This window comes from Danio rerio, chromosome 6, assembly GCF_052040795.2.
Source record: "Danio rerio strain M-AB ecotype USA chromosome 6, GRCz13ab, whole genome shotgun sequence".
Classification (NCBI taxonomy): domain Eukaryota; kingdom Metazoa; phylum Chordata; class Actinopteri; order Cypriniformes; family Danionidae; genus Danio; species Danio rerio.
Genome location: NC_141026.1, coordinates 54,242,437 through 54,256,333, shown reverse-complemented (window position 1 = coordinate 54,256,333; position 13,897 = coordinate 54,242,437). Strand labels below are relative to the sequence as shown.

General features: G+C 36.4%; 1 protein-coding gene and 1 long non-coding RNA gene across 3 annotated transcripts in view; both read right to left on the bottom strand.

The window, feature by feature from the left end:
* esyt1b (extended synaptotagmin-like protein 1b) overlaps positions 1–8,133 on the bottom strand; it is a 72,430-nt gene extending 64,297 nt beyond the window's left edge. For both annotated transcript variants that reach the window (XM_087258014.1, XM_087258015.1), the window contains exons 1-3: positions 7,517–8,133; positions 6,251–6,292; positions 297–431 (exon numbers count right to left, since the gene is read on the bottom strand). In XM_087258014.1, coding sequence (XP_087114140.1) covers positions 297–431; positions 6,251–6,292; positions 7,517–7,864 — 525 coding nt within the window. In that variant the 5' untranslated portion in view covers positions 7,865–8,133. The remainder of the gene's footprint in view (positions 1–296; positions 432–6,250; positions 6,293–7,516) is intronic.
* A 585-nt stretch (positions 8,134–8,718) lies between these two features.
* LOC141386371 (uncharacterized) lies at positions 8,719–11,791 on the bottom strand. The gene is made up of 2 exons (XR_015494283.1): positions 9,759–11,791; positions 8,719–9,565 (listed from the first exon to the last, which is right to left on the bottom strand). It is a non-coding gene; the product is annotated as an uncharacterized LOC141386371 (long non-coding RNA).
* Positions 11,792–13,897: the final 2,106 nt, after the last annotated feature.

Below are 13,897 nucleotides of genomic sequence, written 5' to 3'. Positions count from 1 at the left end.
GTCATCAGGGCAAAGATAAAATAAATCAGTTATTAGAAATGAGTCATTAAAACTATTATCTTTATAAATGTGTTGAAAAAAAAAATCTTCTCTCTGTTAAACAGAAACTGGGGGAAAAAATATTGAGGAGGGCTAATAACTGGCGGGAGGGCGTCTCAACTGTATAACCAATTCAGAGAGTGTAAATACTGAGTAAATGTTCATTTTTGGATGAACCATCCCTTCAATCTCCTTCAGTTGACTGTGCTGGATCGAGATGTGAAATATTTTACTGTGTCAGTGTGTTCATAACTAACCTTACCACCGAAGTCAATCTTGGTGAAGCTGAGGGTCTGCAGATGAGCGCTGGAGCCACGGATGGCCGGAGCAATGGTCTCCGTCAGCAGCTTCTCCAAATACTGACCAATAAATGGCCAGGCCTGGTGGATAACCTTCAATACATAAAAAAAGAGAAAGAGGATGAGTGTGTCATGCAGTTTTTGAAAATGAGATTAAATCCACATCTATGTTAGGCAGTCTGGCTGTTACTAGATAGTTTTGAAATTCGCTTACAGTAATTTTCAGAATACCAAATTAACCAATGAAATATTTTACAAACTGTAATGAATTCATCCCTGAGGAGAATCACTTCAATCCTGCACTATTACAATCTTGTTTTGACTGATTTTTGTATCCAAAGAAATTTCGCACACAAAATTAGTTAATTCATAAGTTATGATATGTTTTATATACTCAAAAATACTGTCCATTTATGCTAAATTTTTATTTGCAATTGTAATGATAATCTAATGGTTTTAGAGCTGCAGTAAATACTCTGTCATATATCTAAACACCATATTAGCAGCTTTTTTATATAGAATATATTTAATTAAAGCCATTAGCTATGAAATATATTTAGAAATATTTATAATAAAATATTTATTTATTTATTTATTATTTATTTATGTTTTTAAATGACATGGTTTGGAAAATATTTTATGACATATTTATTTATTTGTTTACCCTACTAAAAAAAACTGCTTAAACCAGCCTAGGCTGGTTGGCTGGTTTTAGCTGGTTGACCAGGCTGGTTTTAGAGAGGTTTGGGCCATTTCCTGGCTGGTTTCTATCCTGGTCTTAGGTGGTCAGGCTGGGAGATGACCAGCTAAAACCAGCTTGAGCAGCTTAGCCAGGCAGGGAGCCCAGCCAAAACCATCTATGTCCAGCTTAAACCAGGCTGGTCAAGCTGGTTTTAGCTGGATTTAGCAGGTCATTTTCCAGCCTGACCAGCTAATACCAGGCTGGAAATGGCTGAAAACCAGCCTGTAAATGGCCAAAACCCCTCTAAACCAGCCTGGTCAACTAGCTAAAACCAGCCAACCAGCCTAGGCTGGTTTAAGCTGTTTTTTTAGCAGCGTCTTTAATTATTTTTTAAATGACAAGGTTTATTCCCTTCAACAATATTAGGCCCTGTATCATACACCCGGCGCAATAAGGCGTAAGGCATGTTTGTCGCGATAACATACTTAACCACGCCCAATACCTCAGCCAACGTAATCTAAGGGTGCTTTCACACCTGTGAATCGATTCAGTTGTTCTGAAACAGAGATTACAATTGTTACATTGTTGCTCTTTGCTCTTGGAGCGGTTCGCTTTCACATTGCAAAGTTTCTAATCGGACCAAAAGAGCTAAAACAAGTCACGTGCGAGTAAACTCTCCTCACATTGGTCAGAGTGTCAGGGTTTATTTTGCAGCGTCCCGCTCAGCTGTCAGGAGAGGTGGTGGTTTGGTGGTGATTGACAGGGTGCGCGCGCGACATGTCTGAGGAGAGACGCGGTGGGGAGGGGTGAGAAGGGTGCGCGACGATGCCTATTTGAGGACCTGGAGGGAGACGCGAGATTACCGGGAGATCATCACTCATTTGCGGGCATCCGGAGACTCGCGAAACTTCCCGCCATACTCATAATTCTTTCTCCATATAGCCGTTACATATCCATAAAACACAGTGATACAATCGCCCTCGGATCGGATCGCTTTCTCACTACAATCGAACCGCTCCAGGGTTCGTTTCAATCGAGCCGAGACCACCTCATTCAAGCGATCTCGGAGCGATTACTTTTGCGCTGGAACAGAGTGCGATTGCCCTGTTCACATATGCCAAACGAACCGCGCTAACTGGGCAAACGAGATACGTTCCGAAACAAAAGTGTAGGTGTGAAAGCACCCTAAGAATGTAACCAAAGAGCTTAGAATGACCAAGAGGTGACACTCAATAGAACGTTCCATTGCAACAGCAGCGCCCAGCAACAGCCCCAGATTCCGCCATTTTGGAGGGAAAGCGGTCGGCTGTCCATTGGATCTTATTGCTGTCGCGATGGCAAGCAGCTGCCTTGTTTTTTATTTATTTTTAAAATTAAATTTAAAGCTGAGATACAATGTGAAAGATGACAATACAACACTTACTATCACAATCATCAGCACTTTTAATAGTTTATTTTACAGACTTATAATATGCTGTTGTTCTATTGGAGTTTTCAATCCAAAATGGCCGCCGCGCCATCTAGTGGCTGTTTCCCAAATCGCACTAGAGTGTCGCCTCTTGGTGATTCTATGCTCTTTGATGCAAACAATTTTGCTCTTAATGACATGCACAGATGAACTGTTCACCACAAAACTTGCAATGCGAGCAAACAAAATCAGTATAGTAGGTTTTGATTTCATGTGTACTTTAATTGATAAAAGCTTCATTGAATCAACGTAATTCCTAGAAACCCAGTACTTTGAATTACACATACTTTTATTTGTATTAATTTATTACACTTATTATTAATATTGTTATATAATGATATAACTTTATTATACAAGTGTACATCTAATATAATAATGCAATTATTGTTAAAAATATGTTATACAATTCTTACTATGTTATTATTACTATTAGTATTACTCACTCCAAAAATATTATGGTTTTAACAAAAAACTGAACAAAAGTTGATATATAAATAGTTTGCACTACATTTTGTAAGTCAATTTCACAAATAATTACAAAGAAACAATACACACCGAATTATTAAGCATAGCATTCTTTTGTAGAGAGATAAGATCTTATAAAATATACTCTAGTAATATTTGTTGCATAGACAGTACTTTTTGCATGACTTAAAGCAACATTAACACACTAAATTAAGCACACTTTTCTGATGAAAGACCCCTACAAATGCATTGTTTTGTAAAGTATACTTCAGTAATTTTTTATTAAATTAAATTTTAATCATTTTAATCTTAATAATGAATTATATCTTTAATCAGTGATTATAATATGCAGTGCAGTATCATGTACAAAAACAAAAAGCCAACCAAAACAACAAAACCACCACATATTCATAATAACACACTTGTATTTCTGTAAATGCCACAGTGTGTGTATTACTAGTGACCTGACCCGCTTTACTTTCATCCTCTCTGCTTACAGTTGTTTACAGTGGGTCATTTGTGTTTGTTTGGTTGCTACGGTGACCAGTTGTTGCGGATGTTATGAGCTGATCATAACAGAAGCTCGAGCACCAGTTGCTGAGCTTTTTTTCTCTGATTGTTTCGTTACATGAGTAAACCACAGATTTTAGAAATAGCTTGTGACTCAGACTCGGCCGGGACAAACGCCAGAGTAAAATGTCTGCCTCGTGAATCACCGATAAAGAACGTCAGGGCTAAATATTTGCGCTGGAATGATATGCTGAAGCACTTTAAGCCAGACTATTGAAACTATGGGTTGAACTGGAGAAGTAGAAATGCTATAAAGACTGTAGGAAGGCAAATATGATAAGATTCATTGTGCAACATGAAAACATTTGAAAAAAATTGTGTAATCTTTGTACAATTCATGCTAAACAATGTCAAGGAGAGTTCCTTATTACTAAGAAAGTGATCTGCATAAGTGTATTTCATATAATTATTTACTTTTTAAATTATATTTTTGTTATTCAATTTATCATATTAAAAGGGCACCTATGATGAAAATCCTATTTTTTAAGCTCTTTGGACAAAACTGTGTGTATCTATAGCGTATCCACAGTCATATTGGGGTGATGTAAACACAACAAGTCTCTTTTTTAAAATGTTCTGACGTTAAAGTAGGATCCAAATCCCTCCCATTTTGAGGATGACCTCAACATGACGTAAGAGTGCGGTTTCCCCGCCCACTGAATTGATTGACAGCAGCTTATTAACATGTCTCTATAGTAAAGCGTATAATCATATTAACAGCACAGGACATGTGCAAAGCAGCTGGGATTAATATATCTGTTCAGCTCTCTGTGATCATCAGTCATCTTTAAATGTGTTCGAGAATGAGTTTAACAAGTTTAAAACGTTTTTAAAACAGTGCATGTTTGTAATGAAGTAAAGATGGTAAAAATCGCTGTAATTTATCACCGCATTCGCATATCTGTACAATTATAAAAGAAGACGCTTAAATCCCGGTTTGTGGACGTTCAATCAGGTTTATTTTTTACATTAACATAACGGATATTAACCTGTATCCTGTCAAATTTGCCCTGCAAAAACAGTTCAAAGTTAAACATGTGCGCTGTGTGTGTGTGTGTGTGTGTGTCATGATCACCAGCAATTCAGCCTGTGCAGACCGCTGGTAAACACACGGTTCACTAACGATTTACAAACCCGCTGTTACATGGACTACAGATCCAGTCATGCACCACACACTCACACCGGTTCATGATCGCAAACACACAGCCGGAGGATTGTCAAAGACTGATTACATGGACTATTTATACAGCCCGCACACACACATCAGGCTGAGTCTTGTTATACTGTCACTGTGAGCATTATGACGTGTTTCCCTTGCCTTGCTTTGCTGTGTTTTTGATCCTCGCCTTGTTTGTTTGTTTACGTTGTCTGCTGCCTGCCTTTTGACCATTTGCCTGTGCATTGACAACGACTCTATATTGCCCGTATACATCTCTTTGCTCCCATATCGACTGTTGCTTGCTTGACCATACAGTTTAATAAACCTGCGTTTGGATCCGCACTCCTTTGTCCAACGTCAATTCACATTACAGTGTGTGTGTGCCTTGTAACAACATTGTGTGCCACTCATTGTTGTAGAAATTAACTCCACAACAAATACATCAAATAATCATTGGGAAAGTTCTTATTGTAGTATTTCTCACAACTATTATGAGATCTGCTTCCTTTTTGTCTGTCACTGTGCTGTTTATCTGACGCAGCAGAAGACAAGGACACACTCTGAAGCTGGATTTATACTTTCGCCGGCGCCGCAAAGCCCATCTCAGCTGACTGCGCGCACACCTCATGAAACGGACAATGCTTTTATACTTGACGCGTTCGTCATTGTGATATTCTTTAAAACGAAAGGGGGCCCTCAAAAGAAACCCACCGTAAAATCAGACAAATAAACAAAAGTAGGAAGTTTCCGGAACTACGTCCTGTCATTAATATCAGACAATATTTTAAAACTAACTATTTTTATTGCTTTGATAAATTGTTTTATTGATTACAAGGATTTTTAGTACAATTCAAGATTTTTTTAATCAAACTTTGATGCATCACTTGCTTTTGTTCATATATCAAACAGTTTAACCTTTTAAAGTTTATTAAAATATTAATGCCAAGAGAACATGAGTTTGCTCTATGAATATATTTTACTATGGCAAGAATAAAAGCAAAAGAAGTACACTTACTAAATAAAATACAGATGTTTTTCTAGATTTAGCACGCTCCACAGATCACACATTACTGTCTGCCTAGTTTCTGTCCAATACTTATGCTAAAAAGGCAATAATAGTCAAACATTCCTGACCATTATCACCAATAAATCCTAGAAAAATAATATTATTATTAATAATACTAATAATAATGAACTTTATTATTATTATTATTATTATTATTAATAATAATAATAATAATAATAATAATAATAATAATAATAATAATAACAGAAATAGCTTTCTTTTTTTCTTTTTTTTTGCATGAGATGCTAAAAAGTGTAAAAGAACATTAAGATTGAATTTCTTGGGAAACATCCACCACAACTGATCCAGTAACTAAAAGGCAAGGACCATATGTTGGTTGCACCACCAGTGTGTGGTTGAGAATGCATGAGTAATAATAGCATGCAAAGCTTTTGTTCAGCAGGCGTGTACACACACACAGCTGTCGTGACATGAGGGGCAGATGCAAGGAAAAACATGCTGATTTACATTAATGAAATTAGCAAAACGACTGCTGAAATACCTTGTTTAGCCATTCAACCTTCTCCACATCTGGGAAGTTGACCTGAAATGATAAAGAAAACACTGTTACTGACTGTTAAATGCAAAGACTGTCTTTGCTTATGAGCTTTAAACAATCTGAACGACAAACCTCAAGACAGCATGTGGTTATAATGAAGAAAAAAAAACATGCTAAATAGGTTTATTTATTAATGTATTGCCTATGTTTTCCTGTCATCTTCATGGTTTCTTTCTTAAAATATAATAATAAAAATATAATACATAATAATTTAATATATTTACAGTGTATATTCTTAATAAATCTTTATTTTTTATACATTGTTTTGATTATAGGTATTTAATATATTGAATACATTTTCCAATCAGTCACATGCATATCTAATTTGGCCACATGATAGCCATGGGACATAACCAAATATAGAATAAACCAGTACTGTACTGTCTGTGCACTTGTGGAGGAGATGACAAAGCAGCAATGTGTTCAGTATGATTCGGACGAAGGGATTTTTTGCTAAGTATGCAGTGCACCACCCATACAGCGCCACCATCATGTCGAGATATGCCCTCTAAATCTAACAGTATCCATCTGCAGAACACTCCTACCCTTCAGCAGCACTGGGGAATCGAATTCGTTTAGCGAATCGATTCGTTCGAGCGGATTGGTTCAACAGATGATTCACTGTGACGGTTTCTTTTGAAGTCATACTAAAAAAAAACTGTAACCATTGACTTGATTTTATAACTATGGAAGTCAATGGTTACAGGTTTCTAACATTTTAAAATTATCTTTTGTGCACGGCAGGAAAAGGAAACTTGTAAAGGTTTGGAACTAGCTGAGGGTGATAAATCTTTATTTTTAGGGCAACTATCCCCTTTATTGTCTTTGTAACGGTTTTAACAAATTTGTGACTGTGACTGTGCTTGTTTTGTCATGTTGTCGATTAAGTCAGACAAAATATAGTGTTTGACTGTTATTAGATCACTGCTTTTGTATTATTCATTTACGTGCTGCAAGGCGATTTAAAACGCCTGCGAATCTGATTCACTCAAATGAACCGATTCATATAAACAAATCGCTCGTGATTCGGATATTAACATTTTTTTGACAGTTCCTGTTCGTAACAGTAGAAAATGTGCTTTACTTCCAACACTGTCTAATATTTACTTTTAGCATGAATAAGAAAGAACGAATTTATAGGTTATTCATCATAAATAGTGGAGTTATTCATCCACAAAAACCAAAAGACAGACTTTTGTGCATTCTTACCCAAGAAGGCAGGTCTCTTTTACTTCTAAATGATTTGGAGGACACATATTCTTGCTCGTCGTTTACCAGCTGTATGGCAGACCTCAGTCTCGCCTCCTTCGCCTCACGCGTGTGTTTCCATCCTGCGTAAACCATCATCCCAAACACCACCAAACTGGTGCTCATCCGATAGTACCCGGCCAGGTACACGGGCAACAAGGCGGTGAGACATTTGCCAAAAGTCCACAAGATCGCCTTGGCGTCGAACAATTTGGTCTTCGGGACGTCCATTTCTCCAGACGAACTGTCCTGCGCTGGTTCGGTAATCTTCTGCGAGTCATTTGTCGTCTCTGAATCTCCGTGCGACATTGTAGTTTTGGATGTTGTAGGCAAATGCTGCTAAAGTCGAGTCGATAACAAACCGCAGCGGCGATTTGCAACTCAAATTCCGCATAAAAGCCGTAGAGTCTGATTCTCTGTGTGTGTTTGGACTCCGCTGAGGATCTGCAGATGACTCGGATCTGCTTGATCACTGCGGATCAATAATAGTCAAGCACGAGAAAGCAGAAAAGCCCACCTCAACGCTTCTGCCCTTCTGGCATGACGCTGTTTTTCCTTTTTGCAGTGTGTGTGTGTGTGTGTGTGTGTGTGTGTGTGTGTGTATTGTGGCCTGCACCGTTATGCTGGCATATCCACGCCCACACTAAACGACGCAGTTAAAACTTTGTTGAAAGCTGCAGAAGACAACTTGTTCTTTTAAAGCTTTAAGCTTCCCACATGAAAAAAATACTAGTCATTTATATTAAGTCAGTGTTTTGATACACAGTGCTAAGCATAATTGAGTACATCTCATCTTGAAAATTAATATTTTTATCCATTTCTCAGTGAATACAGGCAATGCATTTTGGTGTATTTAAACAACAGCTTTATTAAACATATAAATTCATTAAAAATAATTTTTAGTCACCAAACATATTTAGAAACTGAAAGATAATATTTATGTTAAAATAGTTGGGTTAAAATACCCCAACATATAACCCAACTATAGATTATTATAGCACCTTCCCAACTATGGGTTATATAAATTTAACCCAATGCATTGGGTTATTTTGATTAAATGTTATTTTTTTTCCATTCTGGTATAACTATTGCTACTATTACTAGTACTACTATTAATTTTATAATTATGACTGTGTAAATAAATAACACACAGAATTCAAAAATATTGAAAATGCTTTATTTTCAATTTAGTCGCAGACACTTTTGTTAAAATAAATCAAGAATCAATTAAACAATTGAGAAACAATTAAGAAACAGAATACAGACAGTTATAAACGGAAAACAGGAAATCCTCTGTTGATAGAGCACAATATGGAGCTCTGTGTGTGCTGTAGAGACTGTCCAGCAGCTGCAGCAAGCTTCGCTCAGTGTCCACCATGTACATTTAAACCACATCCAAACGCTTCTAAAAGATGGTCTTGGAGGGTGAAAAGAATGTAAAAAAACGAGACACAGAGAGGTAATTTGATTAAAAAAAATATTGCATTATAGCTTAAATAAACTTTATAATGCAAAAACAGCATTACGCACGCACAATAATACAGCTGTTCTGTGTCAGTTAAATCAGTCGACTGAAATTCAAATATTTATAAAATAATCAAATAAAGGTTATAAATAACCCAACAAAGCACCTAATATTTAACCCCACTGGTTGAGTTATTAATAAAAAACCTAATAAAGGTTAAAAATAACCCAACAATGCACCAAAAATGTTTAACTCAACCATTTGGTTAAATAAGTAACTCAACGTTTTTTAGAGTGACAATTAAATACAAGCAACATACTGCCAAATTAAATTACAACCTACAAAATTTCAACTAAATGTTAAATTTTTTTGCTTCTCTTGATTTTTCCTCTATTAAATTTGTATTTCATATTTTTCTATACATTAATTTGGTTGTACTAGTTTTTATTAATTGTTATCGTAAGTTATTTTGTTAGATAAGCTCCAGATTTGGCTTCAGTACTGACTAATCTAATGTACAGGGTGGGCCATTTATATGGATACACCTAAATAAAATGGTAATGGTTGGTGATATTAATGTCCTGTTTGTGCATGGCACATTAATATATGTGAAGGGGCTTGTAACTCATGAAAAAATAAAGTTATGTTTAAAACCAAGCATACCATTGTTTTTCTGGCGAAATTCCCAATAAGTTTACTAAGGTGTATCCATATAAATGGCCCACCCTGTATACGCACAAATATAATATTGTAAAGCTTCCTAATAATGTATGAATTTAAAAGATAAATTTGTGAGGGGTGTACTTGTATATGCTGAGCACTGTACTACAGCTATAGGTATACTGTACAACCATCACAAAAAATGCAATGAATGCTAAAGCACACTCCAGTGTTGAATTTGTTTGTTGAATCAAATGAACATAGTAATCTCAATTTACATCAATCAAAGGGTCTAAATTATCAAGCTGAACTTTGCATAATTAAAAAAAAGTTGATGGAAACCTGACTAACTTATTAAAATAAGTTACACTAAAATAAGCGCACTAGCTAATAAACTAATACATACTGTAGCATACTTGTGTTTACTACAGTATTGCAGTGTAATATACCCTTGTTGTAGAAAACTAGTTAATTCATTCATTTTCCTTCGGCTTAGTCCCTTTATTCATCAGGGCTCACCACAGTGGAATGAACCGCCAACTTATCCAGCATGTTTTACACAGCGGATGCCCTTCCAGCTGCAACCCAGTACTGGGAAACACCCATACACTCTCACATTCACACACATACACTACAGCCAATTTAGCTTAATCAATTCACCTATACACAGCGCATGTGTTTGGACTGTGGAGGAAACCAGAGCACCCTGAGGAAACCCACACCAACACAGAGAGAACTTGCAAACTCCACACAAAAATGCCAACTCATAATCGCCTTCTTGCAGTGAGGCGACAGTGCTAACCACTGAGCCACCATGTCGCCCCTTAAGTATTATGGAATCGCCACAGTAGATTATTTCAAAAACTTTACTATAGTATTTACTACACATACTATTATATTTCTTCATATGGGTTTGCCCTGGCTGTTGTCATTTCTGACTGGACATTAGTTTAAAATACATCAAATGCATTTGTGACTAGTCAACAAAGAAGTTACCAAAGAAAGTACTGGGTGAAATAAGGTAACTGGTTGGGTTAAGTGATAATAACTATATCATAACATATCCATGCCCATAATAAAAGACACAGTAGCACAAATAGGGGGAAACTATGTTGAAAGCTGCAGAAGACAACTTTTCCTTTAAAGCTTTAAGCTTCTCACATGAAAAAATACTATAGTAGGCTATTTTATAGTAAACCGTCAGTGTTTTAACATATAGCAGAGTGCATTAACTGTATTGGGTATACACAGTGGTGGAAAAACTACTGAAAAATCATACTCCAGTAAAAGTACCATTACTGGTCTAAAAATGTAGTGCGAGTAGAGTTAAAGTATCGGTTGTAAATATTACTCAAAGTACGAGTAAAAATGAGACCTTTCAAAAGTACTCAAGAGTAGTGAGTAATGGGTTTTACGCTGTGAAAAGCTGATGCCTTTACATGTCATTTGTGGATGTGTGTAAACGTAACATTCTGTAGTGCATTTAGTAATTATGACACAACGTCATAAGACAATAATATTAGGTTACGTTTAGGTTGTGATGTCAGGTGACCAAAATTCAATGTCTAGCCAGCATCTAAGGACAATCCATTTTTATTGACTAATAATGACATCAAATGATATTGATATTTGGTTGATTTTAGGTTGTGTTAGAAAGTGACCGAAATCCAACGTCGAACCAACGCCATATTGATGTCATATACTGACATTTATTCGTCAGTTATGCCAACCAAAATCCAGCATCTGATAAATGTCATAGTGGTAACATCCACACCACTGTAACATCATTAGACGTTGATATTTGGTTGGTTTTAGGTTTGACATTGAGTTCTGATGTCAACCTGATTTTCATTTCCTACAAAATGCAGCGTACCCATGACATTAGGCTATGTCACTCTGACGTCATGTTGAGGTGTTGTACCTGCTGTGTGTTTAAGGCCTTTTTAGTCGTACAGGAAACATCCATCATCTTCTCATCAGTGACATGCGTCTAAACAGTCTCTGGGTCAATGAGATTTTGGACATTATTACCCCCCTTAAGAAAGATTTTGGACATTTTCTTGGACACTTTTAATGCTTCCAGACAGTTTGCTGCAATTATAAAGCTTCTCCCGTGCTTCTTGTGGGTTTCCCCCGGGTTCTCTGGTTTCCTCCCACAGTCCAAAGCATGTGACAAAGGTGAATAATCAAATCGGCACCATTTATGCCATTAGCATTTAATAAGCAGGGGGGTTGGGTTCTTGAGACCTACCTGAGCTCAACCTCCCCTCACGAACGCAAGGGAGCCCTGGGCTCGAGGATCTATTAAGCTCAGGGCTCTCTACCAGGACAGCATGCCAAACACACTTCATAATCAATCATCAGCTAAGTGTGAACTCTTAATATGAGTTTTTGGATTATGCATTCACAGTGGTATGGACCATTATAGGGGTGGTCAAATGTATATTTATGTTATTAATTTCAATTAAATTCAATTAATTATAGCCGTCAATTAATTTAAATTTAATTATTAACATTATTATTTAAAATACAAAACAGAGCAAATTATTTCTCTGACCCCCCCTCCTGTTTGTGCATGGCGAATTAATATATGTGAAGGGGCTTGTAACTCATGAAAAAATAAAGTTACGGTTAACACCAAGCATACCATTGTTTTTCTGTTGAAATTCCCAATAAGTTTAAATGGCCCACACTGAATACGCACAAATATAATATTGTATAGCTTCCTATTAATGTATGAATTTAAAAGATAAATTTGTGAGGGGTGTACTTATATATGCCGATCACTGTACTACAGCTATAGGTATACTGTACAACCATCACAAAAAATGCAATGAATGCTAAAGCACACTCCAGTGTTGAATTTGTTCGTTGAATCAAATGAACATTTCTATTAATCTCAATTCACATCAATCAAAGGGTCTAAATTATCAAGCTGAACTTTGCATAATTAAAAAAAGTTGATGGAAACCTGATTAACTTATTAAAATAAGTTACACTAAAATAAGCGCACTAGCTAATAAACTAATACATACTGTAGCATACTTGTGTTTACTACAGTATTGCAGTGTAATATACCCTTGTTGTAGAAAACTAGTTAATTCATTCATTTTCCTTCGGCTTAGTCCCTTTATTCATCAGGGCTCACCACAGTGGAATGAACCGCCAACTTATCCAGCATGTTTTACACAGCGGATGCCCTTCCAGATGCAACCCAGTACTGGGAAACACCCATACACTCTCACATTCACACACATACACTACAGCCAATTTAGCTTAATCAATTCACCTATACACAGTGCATGTGTTTGGACTGTGGAGGAAACCAGAGCACCCTGAGGAAACCCACACCAACACAGAGAGAACATGCAAACTCCACACAAAAATGCCAACTGATAATCGCCTTCTTGCAGTTTAACCCCCCAATTACATTGAACCCCTTATACATGTTGTTTTATGGTACTTAAGGGGGGATCAAGTATTATTTAGGGGGGGTCAACTCCCCAAACCCCCCTGTAATTCGCACCCTGCATATAACTATTTTACAGATATATGCTACTAAATAAAATAAGACCTCGACTTTGAATAAAATTTGACTAATCAAAACTGACCTGCAATTCTTTCAATGTAAAAAAAGATAGGGAAAGTACCTGCCGGAGTAGATTCTCTCATCAGACGGCAACCTGCAGCTTTCCTTGCAGTTTATTACATTTGTAAAATCCTTCAGGAGACACTTTGTGTTCTCAGTCCAGAGTATCCAGAGATGTGCTCATGACCTGCAGACCTAAAGCTGGTGGTTTATCAGATTAAACAAGACTGAAAACAGGCCAAATTAAACAACTCAGAAATAGCTAACAACACCCTTTACATTATAAATCTACAATTTAACCACCCTAGATTCCAATCCCTAATTTATGATAAATGCATGTATAAACAAACACAAATAAATGATATGAGAATGTATGATTTCATATGAATTAACCACTAATTCAACAAAATGTGGAACAGCTACACATATTACAAAATATAAAAAAATAATAGTAATAATTGTGGTCACACAAAATGCATTGTTTACGGTAAAACTTTTCATTATTTGTATGAGCGTAATATTACATGCCATTACGGATATTTACATTTTGCATTTTCATACATTTTCCTTCGGCTTAGTTCGTGGCCACATTGGAATGAACCGCCAACTATTCCAGCTTGTGTTTTAC